The sequence below is a fragment of the Schistosoma haematobium genome, chromosome 5, assembly GCF_000699445.3.
Source record: "Schistosoma haematobium chromosome 5, whole genome shotgun sequence".
Lineage (NCBI taxonomy): Eukaryota > Metazoa > Platyhelminthes > Trematoda > Strigeidida > Schistosomatidae > Schistosoma > Schistosoma haematobium.
The window spans coordinates 13769791-13787210 of record NC_067200.1 but is presented as its reverse complement, the minus strand read 5'-3'; the positions used below and the strand labels follow the sequence as shown (position 1 = coordinate 13787210).

Genomic DNA, 17420 nt, shown 5'->3' with positions numbered 1-17420 from the left:
TCAGTATGTTTGAAATACAATGATTCATATCTCAGAGGCTGAGGCTGGTGTTCTGGACTAAACTGGCTGGGCTGGACAGGGGTCCGATCGATAATACGCTGCCGTCTAATCAGCAGTCACACAGTCATAACAATACCTGTTTAAGATCTTATTGGATATTGAACTCAAAGCTTTCAAGTCTCTTTACAAAGTAATTAAATGTACTTAGATCATACTAGAATAAAATAGTTGTTCAATGAGTCTTATCTAATTAAGATTATATCGTTATGTGAAGTATGAAATTAAAAAAGAAATTTCACAAGAACATACAATCATCATTTTCATATCATCAAATGTATTGCATAATTAGTAACTGTGTCTAATGATGGTTAATATGTTGCTCACTTCTTTATTTTTCCTCTGAATTTTAATGAGAATCCCATGTACTTCTATCATTTATTAATTTAACGTGATAATTTTATATTGAATGGTAATTATATATAGTACACGTTATCAGTGAATAAATGTTTAGTCTCATAAATTGTTATGACATAACTGAAATAGTAAAAGTCAATCTAGAAAATGGATCAGTATGATATTGTACCTTCATCAAGAAGGTGCAAGTATTTATAAATAGTTGTCTACTCAAGATATTCTACATTCATTGGACGGATACCATCAGCTACAGTCTTCTGCGGCAGAAAACAAATCAACTTCCAGCTGAAGAGGAAATTAGGAAACGTCTATGGAAGTGGATAGGACATAAAGTACAGAAATCATCAAAATACATCAAGAAACAAGTCCTAACTTGGAATCTTAAGGGAAAACGGAAAAGAGAAAGACCAAAGAACACATTACGTCGGGAAATAGAAGGAGATATGAAAAGGATGAATAGCAACTGAAAAGAGCTGGAAAGAATTGCTCAGGATAGGGTTGGATGGAGAGTGCTTGTGGGGGGCCTATGCTCCTCCACAAGAAGTAACAGGCATAAGTAAAAAGCTTTAAATAACTTTTTATAGACAAAGATTGACTCACGTGAAACACTATCCGTTGGCTTGTGTGAACCTAAAAATGAAACATGAGGGGATAAATATGTTTCGTAATATATATATATATAATCTTGTGACATTTCAACCATATCACACATTGTCATAGAGATGCTAACATTGAGCTGCAAGACTATAATGTTAACATAAATCATTCACTGAATGACAACTAATATCATGTTATATAAGTTCTTAAAGTTTATCGAGTTTCATCTACTAAGTTACAATATGGCCACTTCTGTGAAGAGGTTTATTCAATGCATGTTTATATGCCTTTATGTATATATGTATGTATGTTCGCATCATATGATTATTCAGGATCAGTTTTTGTTCAGTAGTGTTAACGAATATCTAAATAATGTTTATTCATTAAGCTTTATCAACTATGAATGTGTAGAACTCTTATAATTTAGAAGTAATCGGTAAGTTTTCCTATAACTAAGATTATTTCAAAAAAGTGAATGGTGTGAGAAGCAATGTTAAGCTCTTTCGAAAAGAATTTGTTCCGAGGGTTACATAGATGAATAAATAGTGTATTTATGGAATGGATCCACTAGCAGTCGTCACTTTTCAATATGTAAAAGGTTTTACATTTAACCGATAAGATATTCATTTATTCAGTGATTAAATAAGCCTAAACTTAGGTATTTGTTTAGGTTTTATAGCTCAGTAGGTAAATGAATATAACAGAACTTTGAAGGTTTTCTAACTTTTTCTCTTAGTTCTAGTAGCGAAATAGGCATCACCGTTATGAAAGAAAGATGAATGCGCAATACCATGAACTAATTTAGAAAGAAATGCTCACTATTTGATTTCGACTTGGTGGTCTATGGTTAACTCACTACTCATGAGACTGAGAATATCGAATTCACTCTCTAACAAAGTCGTTAATGGATATTTCTAAGTAATCTTAAACTATTCAATGGTCCTGAGATTTCAAGAATTATCTTGAAGAAGCATCTTTCACTTACAATAACGACTGATTCGAACAGAAAACTAATATAATACATGTCATTATAGATTGATTTCAGTTAATGTGTCTATTAGAACCAGCAAAAAATCAACAACCATTTCTTTGCATTATAGAACTTCTTAGAAGTGCGTGAACATTAAAGACCAAACCCAAGAACATAAGGTATCCTTACGAGTTCCTATACTAGGCCGAAATATCTGTTCAATGTTTTTTGAGTATTCAATGATGTTCGAACTGAAATAGGTCTATGACAAATACTACATATATAATAAACTAATCTTTACAAAATCATTTTATTAAAAATATACCTATCAATGTGATTTACCTGTTTGAATAAACCGATAAACTGCTTGAAATCCTCTATGAGCAATAGTTGAATCACTATGAAATCTTAACCACATATACTGACCAGTTGATATGAGTCCAGTGCCTAAATCAGGCACTTGTTTTGAACAAAATCTTCCCAGTAATGTAGTAAATCCAAAAGCACCATCTCTTATTTCTAAAAAATCTGTTGTACAATGTGATTCCGGTTCTAATTCAAATGTTCCACGAAAATGTAACACAATACGATGTTGATCAGTAGGTGCTATGTGTATAAAAACAAAATGGGGGGAAGAAGATTTTTATTCACATGAGTTATAACAAAGCATACTAATGTGAATTACATAATACGTCAAATAAAAATATTAATAATTTCATTATAGATTAGTAAGAACTGAAAAGCTTATATGCTTCACATTTAAAATACTTGATACTGACTTCCTAACCGCTTTCTAGTCCTCAAGAGTCTTCTACAATTGATCGCTAAATGTAATACAAAAGGTGTAAAGTAGAAAAAGATCTACTCTTAAGTAAAATTTATGCATGAGGAACAAGGATATTTAGAGAATAATGTACGATCTAAAGACGTGAGAAGCTTCTGAAGGAAGCTCCAGAATGAACAGTAGAATCTGTAATTCTTTAGTCAGAATAGTGAAAACATTTTCGATTGTTTTCTACAGTTCATTTGGAAGTCTCTGCAAAACATTGATTGATTAAAGTAGTTTTAGCATTTTCCTGGCTTTTGGAGACATGTTCTAGGAATTGTCAGAAGTTTCTGATAAAAACGACTGACAACACTAGTGGTTATTTTGTCTAGTTTTGTTACTTCTCATCAATGTACAGATATAACCCATAAACGTGATAATACTCAAAGCCTTATTATTTATCTAACATCAGTAAATTTGAAATTCAGACACATTTATGATTAAATAACACTCACAAACAAGTATTTTTACTCCCAACTGTCATCTCTTCATAATTTGATGGAGAAAATTTATGCCTTAGGAGGATCAATCTAATAAAACTGTGTTCTTTTGAGCTGGATGATTTGCCTATCACGTGATGTTTATCCAGTTTTACAAGATTGTTCAACAACATGCAGATCTGGTTGTGTCAACCTTTTAACACGATCTATGCTCATTAGCTAGTACACGTTTAAATCCTTAAGTAACTCTTACGCTTTCTGAATGTTATTTTTTATTATCCATAGTTATTCTACTGAGTTGTTTTACCGCTGAAAATACGACAGTAGACTTCTTTAATGTTTTTTTTGTACATGATCAGATGAGTGTTATATTTTTTCAAACAGGTTAGTGGTACTGTGGTTTGTGCTACTGATGTTGACAGATATAAGTAGTATGTATCATCAAACGAAAGTTTAAGAAGATAGAAGAAAAGAGAACGAGAACAGAGAGTGATTGTTATGGAAACGAAGGAACAATGAAGTCTGAGACAACTGATTGACATTATGTTGATGAAATGTTTACTATATGGTCCTCAAATTTTACTAAATGATTCTGTAACATTTCACTGTAATACATTCGGTTGTCCCCACTTCTGTTCTCGTTCACTTCACTACTACTATCCGACTTATTTCGTGTTAGCTTCCATCATTTATTCTTAGTATCATCTTATAAACTTGATTAACTTCAGAACACAAATGAAATATTATTTTGTAAAAATATATATATGTTATATTTTTGAAGGAACACAGTCACAATTCATAGATCAGTGTTTTGTTATACCAGACAATAATAGTCTATGAGGTATTCATAATCATATTGATGACTTCATATTAGAGGACATGACCTCTGGGTGATTTGAGCATCAACTAACTTCTTGCAGAACTGAAATGTCGCTTTCTGAATGGTTAACCTCAATCATTGTAAACTGTAGAGTTTGTTAACGAGAGTTTGAATCTACTAAGACGCATCATTTCACTCATAATTCCCAAAATACTTTACTGACGGGTCCCAACTCACATGGACTTTAGTATGAAATCTTCACATGCATTCTTACTCTGCATGAGTAGGTGAGGTAGTGCAATTGCTACTAAAATGAGCAGTAGGACGCAATATTCTATACTGGAAGAAAACGTTAGTTATTTGCATTACAATTCTCAGTATTTATCTACATGATGTAAGCTTTTATTTCGTAATGGTACTCATTCTTACTAGTGTACTGCAAAATTTACCATACGGAAGGATTCCAGTTAAAACATTAATTTCCTGACAACCACTCATTTAAAAAGATCCAATTCATTATAGACAGTGAAGAAGATTTATTGCTGAGACGAATGATTTTGATGGAGTTTCGTTCCCTGAGCTGAATGTTTTTTAATCTTTCCGTTGTTACCGAAACATGGGTGAGTTCGAATACTTCAATTCTACCTGACTTTTGTGCTACCTCCTTTAGACGATGAAACTCCATCGAAATCACTGCACCTTAATATTCCTTTAATTGTTAACTTATGATAGATAATTTTTCAGTTGAAGAATAGAAATCAATTTATTACTTATAAGTAGTTGAATCAAAATAGTCAAAAAATATAGAACTTTTTATCGTCAAAATAACTTTGAAACCATTATTTCAGTGATACTGAAACTTTCTCATATAAACGTAATAGGTTTCGACACACATTCAATTTGACATCATCATCATGTTATGTTTGCATACAAGAGTAATATATCATTAAGTATATTTATATTTAATTATTAATAATGATGACAATCGAATTCTGGACACAAAATAATTAATATTGCATAGAATTCCTGTCTTAGAACTATTTGGATTGTATATACTGAACAGAAACTATATCTTAACAAGTTTTCCAACAATGACTAGCCTCTGTTGATTTTTGTTAAAACTGTCCAACTCTTTTCGCTCTTATAATATCTTTTTTTTCTAACTTCATCTCCTTCTTCGAACAGGAATTTCATTTCAATAACTTTGTTTCTTCCCTTTCCCAAGTTAAGCGATAATATGTTAATTTGTTCTATGAAAAACCTATGAATAGATCAAGAATTGGTCATTGAAAACCGAATAAGTAGAAGGAACTATACGGTTGTATATCTGTATTTCTTAAAAAGACAATTCGTACAAAGCATTGTTCACTTTCAATGATCAATTTAGAATGGTCATTAATTAGAACATAATAATCATAAATCTTGATGAGCAAATCTACTACTACTCATCATGTAAATCAGTAGTGAAACTCACTTCTTTCATTTTTCTTAAAAAAAATTAATCCAGACAATAAACAAAGTATTTTTTGCGTCGTTTAAAATGGTCAAGACCATCCACCCGATTTTCATTGCTTAGCTCATGTGTTATAACTAGTTACTTTTATTCCTTTTCTTTTAAAACTCATGTAGTGGAATAGGGCCACAAACTCAAATATAACTTTTATCAAAGATGTTAGACATTATCACCATTGGATGCCGGCTCAATGGTCCAGTAGGTTAAGTGTTCGCACGCGAGACCGAAGGCCCTGGGTTCGAATCCCGCTAGCGAGATCGTGGATGCGTACGGCTGAGGAGTTCCACAATAGGACGAAACGTCCGTCCAGTACTTCCAGGTTTCCAAAGGTGGTCTAACACCAATCGGTTCATAATCTCAATCAAAGATTTTATTTAAACCTAGAATTATATGTAGTTGTCTTTTATACACATGTCCAAAAATAATGAATAAAATACAAACTTAAACACGAAGAACATAACGGATAGTATCAACCATCATATAGAAATTTAAAACAGTCATCATTCAAGTAAAAAAATTTATCTTCAATAATTGTACACGCAAACACTCTTACTTCATCGCAACCAACCATAGATACATACATATATATGTTTAGAGAGACAGACACTTGCATATATATATATATATATATATATATATATATATATATATATATATATTTCACAGTTGGCACATATCATCTAACTAAATTCGATTCGAACACATTAAATTTCATTAAACGTTCCGAATTCTAGTTCAAGAAGTAGAAGAAGAAGAAGAAGAAGACTTCGACACTAATACTAAATACTAAATCTTATTTCTAGAAAATCTTTTATTCAATTAAATGATTTCATCATTTATCTTCATACACAGAATGTATCCATGAATATTTTCTTTTCCGTTTCTATGTTCAAAGTAATTTTCCTTTTGTTTTTCAAAAAATAAAATTAATTTAAATTCATTGAACCGATTCCCTGTTCCCTCTTCTAACAAATTGCCTGTCGAAAAACAATATTAATAACCGTAATAATAATAATAATAAACAATTTATAATCGATTGATTGATTATATTATCACAGCAACAAAACAAAAAAAGCAAAAAAAATAAGGAAAGGAAAGAATGTTGGCAATCGACAAAGGCGACATTGTATGCATGTCTATGTAAGTCAATGAATAAGTACTTCTAAAATAGTAGAAGAACACATAATGAAATATATATATATATATGTATGTATATAGAAGATTGGTGAAGTTTAATGAAAATATGGAAAAATGAAACTGGTTTCTATTCTCTTTTCTTTTCTTTTTGTTTTTTTTCTTAATATTCTATTTCATTCTTTAGTTCTATTCTCATTTTTCTCTCTCTTTCTCTCTCTCTCTCTTTATTTTTGGTGTTATTGTCTTTGTTATGGTTTTATTTTAGTAAGAGAAAAGAATATAAATTATAATTAAATAAATAAATAAAATCTCATTTTATTTATATACTACTCATGCTATGAATTGGTTAAATGATTCAATGAAAAACAAAAACAAGCTCCTTTATTCTTTAATTCACTTGATGTTATTTTACTAGTATCTAACCATTGTTATTTAAGATTACAATCGATCAGTCTCATGTTCGTATATGTACACATCTTGTGCGAATTGCATCGATATAGTCTTAAGTCACAAGCTTTTGTTTTTAGCAAAGACGTAGTGAACGGTACTGGATTGGACTTCCAAAGTGAACATCAACTGTGGGATGCAGTTACATTCAGTTGACGAGTGTCAAACAGGATGAAACGCGTATCAGACTGGATTCCATTGCTAGCCACTATCTGTCTTTGCTTAAAGAAGCTTTTTTTTGTTTGTTTGAAACAATAAGTTTTTTCAAGAAGAAAGTTGTGATAAATGAAGTTGATTTTATTATATGTATTGAAGAGATCAATTGTTGATTGAATAGTTCTGTGGTAAGATTTCAGATTGTAAAGTTAAATGATAAAAGATGAAATTCTTATAAGAAAATTTTATGCAATTGGTTCCCTTTATGAATTTAAATAGAGCAAGAACAAACATTGATGCAGAATAGTATGAATTCATATTATTTCGAGGTTTCTCGTCAGCTGCTTACAAACCAAAATTGTGATAGAATTTTTTACATGGAGATAGTGTGAAACAATTGACATAAATGAGTATAAATAACTTGATTACAATAATAACTATATATATATGCTAGAAACAGGTCAGAGGTCAAAAGAGGGGGGTTAATCCAGGGTGGGTGGTGTAATAATATAGTGAAGTTCATAAATTGTGTGATAATTGTAGAGATTAATGGAATTAAATAACACATAAGGTAGATTACGTAATAATAATTAAATAGGGTTTGGAAAGTTAAGATGATTTAAGAGGATCAGGTGACGGAAATGTGTGAATAAAATTTATTTTAAGAATTAGGTAATAGGGGGGGGTATAAATTATCTTAGAATAAGTAAATGAATAAAATAACCAAAACACAAAACAAACAGAAACAAAAAGATTACCAGGGCAGTGATAAGTTTATTAGAGTCTCTTTTTGGATGCATAAGTCCGGTTTCAGTTTCTTAATTGCAATGGCTTCAGCAAAGCGGAGAGTGGTAGTAGTTCTTTGTCTATTGATAATTTTAAACGCGCGCATAATATCGACGGTATGCCCGGTGTCAAGTAGATGCCGAGCTATTGCACTGCGAGGGACTAAAGCTTTAAACAGTCAGTTAATGTTTGAATATAATGTATAGGTTGTTTAGATTTTTGATCACTTTACGACTTGATCGATAGAATTTGATCAGTAATAAAAAGGATTAGATAGTTGTTTGATCAATCACTAATCGGTGATTAATTGATTGGATAGACATTAACTGAACAGACATTCATGTAAATCATGGCAAATCACCAAATTTATTTTGTATGTATTTAAGACATTACATTAGTGCTTATCCATGATCACAGCCCAAGGTAAAGACCTGAATCTTTAGCTTTAACGTTTAACATATCATCTTCACGATGAAAATAATAACCATAATGATAATTAATGAAAAGAAGAACCGGTTCTTACATAAAAAACATCACCTTTTCATGATAACATCTTAATTTCAATTTTTATTTTGTTTTTATTCTCAAGTTAACAAATTTGACATGTTCGACTTCATAATAAATAAGGTTAACAAATGTTTCAACTTTAACAAATATGAGATTTTCCAGTTTGAATCATGATCATATCTTAGCTAGACCATAAACGAAAACCTGAAAACACTAGGCAGTCATTATATCTTATTATGGAACTTCTCAACAGTACGCACAAACAACTAGAATCTAGGACCTTCAGTCACACGCGTCACCAAAGTTAATGTCTATTTTTAATCGATTCGTGATCTTTCGAAATCCTTCATGCATTTTATGATGTGCATAACTGTCTCCACAGTCATGGAGTCCCATACTAAGACAAAATGGCCGTTCAGTGTTTCTAGGTTTTCGACGGTGGCCTTGTAGTGTCGCTTGACACATTAAGCCCATATAACTTATTCTAGCTTTCGGACAGGTTAATCCATTCATTCTACTTGAGTCACATTTTCACCCTATTAATTATTTGTTTATCAATCTTCACTGTTTTTACATGAACGCATATGTGTGTACCCTTCTTATCCTCCTTCTCACATGTCTATAGCTTATTTTTGTGTGACTAAAAATATTGATTAACGCTTGACTAAATGGAGTTGACTCACATTCCTTCTCCACTGTGCATCATTTTGTTCCGCTCCCTTCTATTCGCTTCATCCCTCTGATTTCCTATCCGGATCAGTGAGTGTACAGAATATATACATTCAAAAATCCATTCTCATATTTGACTTATGTAATTCCGTTATTCACTAACGCGATCTAAGTCGATGATTATATACGAGGTTTGACGATATATATTTCTCAATAGTAATAAAAAACGATCTCACTGGAGTCAGATCCCTAGGTCACTAAAGTGATGAGTCATGTCATGATCATCATCCCATCTAATTAATGTCTAAATCAAGGTTCATTAAAGTTTAACTTACACTGACTCATGAATTCAACTGTTAAAATTCATCTGTTTTTTGTTGTAATAAAAAAAATAATAAATAATCAAGAGATACTCCTGAAGTTCTAGTGAGAAGCCGTTATCAGTGGAGTTCGACCAGGTCTGTTGTAAGATATCAACTCACTGAAGACAATGGTATACGGTAGCGCAATTTCGTGGATTGGTTGAAGTTATACATTAACACCAGTGGATGTCGGATCAGTGGTCTAGTTGGTTAAGTGCCTAGTGCGAGACTGATAGGTCCTGGGTTCGAATACCGCGGGATGCGGGATCGTGGATGCGCACTGCTGAGGAGTCCTATACTAGGACGAAACGGCCGTCCAGTGCTTCCAGGTTTTCCATGGTGGTCTAGCTTCAATTGACTTATGATTTCAATCTGTGAAATTTCTAAAAATCTCCACAAACCCCTTCTGATAATAAATCTATTAATTCATTCATTTATAAACTTACCAGCAATCACTTTAATACATTCAATATTTAATGGATATGGTGCTGGATAATTTGGTGTTTGAAAACTATATTCAATTGTACGTTTTGGTAAATTAGACATACCAAAAAATCCATTTAACATGGATGATGAATCTTTTATATATTTAATTTCAGTAGATTGAATAAATTCCATACATTTTATATCTTGATATGGTAATGTATAATCTGGTGATAAAATTTCTTCAGGTTCATAATAATTTGTAATTGGTTGTTGGTGTTGTTGTTGTTGCTGATATGGTTGTTGTTGTTGTTCTGATTGTTTTGAATGACTTCGACGTTCAATTTTATGAATTATTTGATTATTTGATATATTATAAGGATCATGATGATGATCATTAATGTATTGATTTTTTATATTATGATTATTATTATGATATAAATTAATCGATATGTTATTATTGAAAGACATATTTGATTTCATAATAATAAGATTGGATTCAATTTTATTTAAATTCAATAATAAAATCAATAAATCCATATAAATAATCCATTTAAAATTGATTAGAATAATTGATTTCCAATATTTATAATGATACCATCTCCACCATAACCATTCTATGAACATAATTTTAATAAACATAATGGTTTTATACAAGAATGATGATAGAAAATAATAGGACTACTATTCCTAGTAATAATACTACTACTAATAATGATACTACTTATAATTATAGCAGTAGTAGTGGTGGTTGTGATGGATTGTAAACCCTTATTATTATACAAATGAATAATGAATAATATAAATCTATCTGAAATTATTTCAAGTATATTATATTGTTCAATTTGATAATTGAATGTGAAATATGAATAAATAATAATAATAATAATGATTAATTGAATGAAATGAATCCAATGAATAATGATGATGAATTGAATCAATAAATTGATTATTGAATAATTGAAATATTTCTCATATTGAATGATAATTTGAATAATATAAGATAAATATTGATAATGATAATAGAATAATTTGATAATTTTTAACTTCATTGGTTTATATCACAGTTTATGAATGATGGATAATCTAATAAGAATAATATGAGAAGAAAGTTAATTATTTAATTAAATTATAAATTGAACATAAATACTATTGAATGTTGAGTTAGTGATTAAGAGGTTAAGAGCTTGCATACAAGATTGATAGGTTGTAGATTTGAATCTTGAGAGAAGGATTGTGGATACGCATTGACAAGGAGTCCCGTACTAAGATGAAACGGTCGTCCATTGTTTCTAGGTATTTATGGTGATCTAGCTTCAATGGACTCATGATTTTAACTATTAAAATTACTAAAATCTTTACATAACTTCTGATGACAATCATCTGTTCACTAGTGATTGACTTCAAGAGGCGTTTATTTGGAGTTCCGGTGAGAAGCCGTGACTAGTGAAGTTCAACCAGGTTTGTTGTGAGATATTAGCTCACTGAAGACAATAGTGTACGATGGCGCAATTTCGTGGATTGGTTGAAGTTAGACATTAACACCGTTGGATGCTGGCAGGCTCTGTGGTCTAATGGTTAGGCGCTCGCGCGCGAGACTGATAGGTCTTGGGATCGAATCTCAGGAAGGGTGGGATCGTGGATGCGCACTGGTGAAGAGTACCATAATACGACGAAATAGCCGTCTAGTGCTTCCAGGTTTTCCATGGTGGTCTAGCTTCGATTGATTCATGATTTCAACTATTGTAATCATTCAAATCTCCACAAAACTTCTGATTTAAGTATTATTTTACTAGACAGCGATATGAGATACAATCAATTCTACAAGCATAACAGATTAACGAATTTTTCTGTAAATACGAAGTAAACTTAACAGTCGAAATAATGATATAAGCGAAGATTGACCAATTGCAGTCCTGAATAACATTGAGAAGATACAAACAAATAATACCAAGTGAATTTAAACTTCATCACATTACATAAGCAAGCGTCTATCAGGACTCAGTTGATAAGTAAATAAAGCGATGGCGTTCGAAGCTAACAGTAATAGGCTCGAGTCTTGGAGTGAACATTAATTGTGGCATACAGGTACATCTAGCTGACGAGTTCAAGATAAGACGAAGCGCGCCTCCTTGATTTGACTGCTAGCTACCATTCATCTTTGATAATGATAGGTTTGTTTGTGACATAATGATAAATCTTGATTTATTAACGATCATTCAAATTAATGAATAAAAATCGAATTTAAAATTAACTCACAGTATTAGTGTCACATCAGTAATTTGACCTTTACCTTTTACATTACTTATTCCCTAAAACATTGACAACTATCTGTAATCTAACAGATTCTACAAGGTTGACATGATAATGGGTATTTAAGAAGTTTAGAAAGTTTATATATATACTATGAACATTATCTTTGATTGTCATAACAAGTGGATGACACCAAACAACAAATTTTTCAAGACCTTTTTTTAAATTGGTTAAAAGCTTCTTAAATACTGTCTTACTTAGCAATATATGTCCAGAGATGATTTCTTGTATGAATACATTACACATACTTATTTTTCGATAAATTACATGAAATTATTACCGTTTGCATACCTAACCTCATAAACTGAAACAAGATTATATTGCCAATTTTGTTATCATTTTAGAGACCAGCAAAATGCAGAAAGCATTTGGATGCCTGTTGCTGCCTTAGTTTCAAACTCTGAAAGATTATACGCAAAATCGAACATGGAATCATTAGACATTTTTTTGGGAAACATGATACCTTCGGTCCACTGTCATATTTAAACGTGTAGGGACTTACTGTTTAAGGATAAAATAATTGTCTACTGCTTTATTGGTTTTCAATGGACCTCTAGTTAATAATAGACTGAAAACTATCTACGAATCGTCTACTAGGATTTCAAAGGGCTAATTATGCAAGAATAAAACTTGATCTTGTACCACGATTTCTTAGAGTAAATTTCACCTAAACATGGAAGCTTATCTAATTTTACTGTGCTAGAACATGCTACCATAACTTGATGACGGTGAATATTACACTTGAAAGCTTAGACGACAACTTTCTAATCGATTCCCAGACCCCAAAAGTTATTGAGTTGTAATTCAATAAGAAAAATATAAAAAGTTCAGAACAAATTTTACTACCACGAGTTCACTTAGTCGGCGATCGAGAACAAGACTCGGTGACCAAAGACCAATAAGCTAACTATTGATGCGTCCCAGCCCAGCTAACTAGAGGGAGAAGTTCAAGCTTGGAATGGGAAGTATATTCTGCAAAACAGCCAGAAACGAGCGATAACAACAAACAATTCAAAACGTATATATACAGTGCGAAACCGTCCTTGGGGAGAGTTACCAAACAGCATACTAAAAGACGCAACGGACCGATAGCATTTAAGATATTTCCCAGTGGGAAATACGACATGTAGGTGACAAAAGCACCTTTGGCGCGAAAACAAAGAAATTCAAATTTCCTAAATAAAATTGCAAAATTAGGTGGTTCCCCAAACGAGTTCTGGGGATCTAACGTCCCCAAGAAAAACACGAGTGTATTTATTGAAATATTTGGCCGTTAAGATCTAATACATTTACAGAGAACATACTAAAAATTCATTAATCGATTTGGTAATTATTCAATCCGTGTCAAACAACCATAATCAATTATTTTCTAGGTTTCTCGTAAAACATTGTACAGAATACTGTGTCATCGAAATGTTTTTTTCTTAAGATTTCTACTGGCTTCTGCAAAATTTTCCCCGGGAATTATCAACGTTTCCTAAAAGAACAACCAATTTAAAAAAACAAATCAAAATGCTCAGAGAAAAAAACTCCATCAAAATCATCCAGCTGAGCTACAAATCTTCTCCACCATCACAAATCTATATGCATTTATCTACAATCTTTCAGTTCTACCTTGTCTGAACTTAAAAAAACACAATGAATTTACCTCATCAATATAAGTTTCTTCAGTAGGAACAAAAACAATTCATTTTAGGCTTAATGGCATTTCGAACCATTCTTAAGTGAATTGAAGATAGACTCACGCCAAGATACATTGAAACAAGCATACAGATACATAAAATCTATGCTCCCCACAAATAACATAATTGTCATTTTCGTTCAGAAATATAGTTATTAAAATTCACAAAAACCATTGAACTAGATAATTTAAACAATCCTAATCATAGCCACAATTTACCTAGTAAAATTCGAGTTAAAATAAAAAAGCCAAATGTATTATTATCTGATTAGAAATAGTAACAGTAATATATATATTTCAGCAATTTATGTAGATACCGACTGATTATTCAATAAATTAGACAGTGGAAAGTTCGAAATAGATAGATACATAAGGGGTGGGGTTGGACAATAGTGATGATGATGATGATGATTTGGATGATGATGATGATGATGATGATTTGGATGATGATGATGATTGTAAACAATCATCTAAATCTGTTCAATTATTTTCTTAATAATCTTAATCTAAATTAGTAAATTAAAACAAATTTCACTGTCAAAATGAATAAAAGATAAATAAATGGATAAATAAATAAACCATTTACCTAAGCTGTACATTCGTATATATAGTTATATGGAAAATGTATGTCTATAGGTGGATAGAAAAAATTGCATCACCAAAATGAATTCGAGAATAAATAACAAACGAGGTTACGTACTAATCAAGTGGTAAGGAAGAAAATCATTTATAGGTTAGTACGTAACCTCGTTTGTTATTTATCCTCGAATCCATTTTGGTGATGCAATTTTTTCTATCCACCTATAGACATACATTTTCCATATAACTATATATACGAATGTACAGCTTAAGTAAACGATTTCATCGAAAAGAAAATTTTCTTCGCTGAATTCTTTTTTTCTGATTTAACGACGTTGTGGGTTATTTTAATTGAATAAATAAACAATAGAATCTTCTGAAATAATTGAACTATTGAATAACAATTGAACATATAACAACTTAATCATTTAAACAAATAAAGGTGTAATAGCAACATAAAAAAGTTCTAAAAATTAATGTGAATTATTAATGATTTGGTTTCCATTGTCTTAAATTCAAACAAGATAATGAAAATAAATCTACACAATAGAACATAATAACACTTGTAAACAAAACCTGGAAGCACTGGACCGTTTTCCATGGTGGTCTAGCTTCAACTGACTCATGATCTCAATCATTGAAATGTAGAATAATTGTATCAGATAACAATAAAAACTCTGTTGTAACAAATCCTCTTATTCTTTTTAAAAAAAATGTGTGCCTTGGAATAAATACAATAGGAAAAATATCTTAGTTATGTATGCATAACTTGTAGAGTATCATCCAAGTTTCTCTTTATCTATCAATCTGAGACAACATTGTTTATTGTCCCACATATATGCATGCATTACCAGTTGACTTATTTTGCAATCCTCTACATGACTGATGATGATTTCATTTTTATTGATACATATAATTTTCATTTTAAAATAATAACTATTTCTCATAGTGATTTATTATGTAATACTGTGGTGTGGGTTACTTATATTCATATAAGTAGTATATAACAGTGGTCAGGCATAGAATGTATTTCAGTAGAAGATCAATAAGGGAAGAATGTAGACGGAACACAATTGATATGAAAATGCATGAACAATGAAATCTGAGACAATCGGCTGATATTTGCAAAAAGAACAGTGAAGTTTGAGACGATGGATTGAAATTTTGCTAATTAACGATATACTATGTGGTTCTCAGATTATAGTGTGATGCTCTGCAATTTTGTGCTCAATTAAATTCGATTATTCACACTGGTGTTCTTGTTCATTGCAATACAATCCATTGTTACGTTTATCTAGTATCCTAAATGTTGATAGTTTTCAATCAATCAATTTTCAATGTAAACACTATTATTAATGAACATACATAGCACAGCATAATATTATTCATGTTAGATAGTTGTAGGGACTTTAAAGAGAACTTTATTTGAATTGGATATTATGCTAGTTAGAACTAGAAAGTAAGATAGATGTTTAGTATCAAAGAAGATGTTACTTTTTATGTCAATCAAATACACATAACCTCGATTCACTGTCACAGATAGATAGACAGATAGATAGATAGATATCAGTCACCACCTAATTTATTTCAGTTCTTTAAAGAAACTGTCTTTATATTAACTAATTGTTAGAGCCCAAAGCCGCCAATCAGAAGCACCGAATTATCGATCGGACCAAGAACGCGTAAGGCACGTGCGAGCAGCCTAGAGTCCTGATTGGTCCTGCTTTATGCGTAGCCCAGCCAGTTAAGTCCAGAACACCAGTCTCAGCCTCTGCAATATGAATCATTATATTTCAAACATACTGAGTTTATATACCAGTCAAACAGACCACAACGTACCAATAAAATATGAAACAACATTTGTACAAAGTATGGCCAAATGTGGCCGTGAATGTGTGAGGCAGTGACTAATAGACAGGGGCATAATTCGAGAATGGTAAAACGTATAATAATGGTTCATAGGTCAAAATCAAGTTAATAATATGAATAATTTAGTTAATTAACAATTATACAATACAAATATACGTTTAGTATTGGTCTGTAAAATGATCCCAAAGTTACCATTCATTATGTTTATCAGAACCTAACAGTTTAGTATCAAAGAAGATGTTACTTTTTACGTCAATCAAATGAATATGACCTCAATTCAGTGTCACAGATTAGATAGATAGATAGATAGATAGATAGATAGATAGATGTGTGGATAGATAGATAGATAGATAGATGTGTGGATAGATAGATAGATAGATAGATAGATAGATAGATAGATAGATAGATAGATAGATGTGTGGATAGATAGATAGATAGATAGATAGATAGATAGATAGATAGATAGATAGATAGATGTGTGGATAGATAGATAGATAGATAGATGTGTGGATAGATAGATAGATAGATAGATAGATAGATAGATAGATAGATAGATAGATAGATGTGTGGATAGATAGATAGATAGATAGATAGATAGATAGATAGATAGATAGATAGATAGATAGATGTGTGGATAGATAGATAGATAGATAGATGTGTGGATAGATAGATAGATAGATAGATAGATAGATAGATAGATAGATAGATAGATAGATAGATGTGTGGATAGATAGATAGATAGATAGATAGATAGATAGATAGATAGGTATGAACGGTAACGCCTCAAACCCACTCAAATTCTATCAAATATTGTTATGACATTTGAACTAACTAGTTTATAATCTGTGAAACATGAGATGATGTTTTGAAGAGGAAGGAGATGTATAAATATGAAGATATATTTGATATGA

At 31.2% G+C, this 17420-nt stretch overlaps 1 protein-coding gene across 2 annotated transcripts in view; it reads right to left on the bottom strand.

Annotated features, from left to right (window-relative positions):
* Window positions 1-17420, bottom strand: part of NETO2_2 (Neuropilin and tolloid-like protein 2) — a 113666-nt gene that overhangs the window by 37547 nt on the left and 58699 nt on the right. The window contains exons 2-4 of one of the 2 annotated variants that reach the window (XM_051217543.1): window positions 10091-11153; window positions 2324-2587; window positions 1015-1044 (exon numbers count right to left, since the gene is read on the bottom strand). In XM_051217543.1, the coding sequence (XP_051064955.1) occupies window positions 1015-1044; window positions 2324-2587; window positions 10091-10709 (913 nt within the window). In that variant the 5' untranslated portion in view covers window positions 10710-11153. Of the gene's footprint in view, window positions 1-1014; window positions 1045-2323; window positions 2588-10090; window positions 11154-17420 lie in introns of those variants that run through there. The other variant, XM_051217542.1, reaches the window with a different exon arrangement.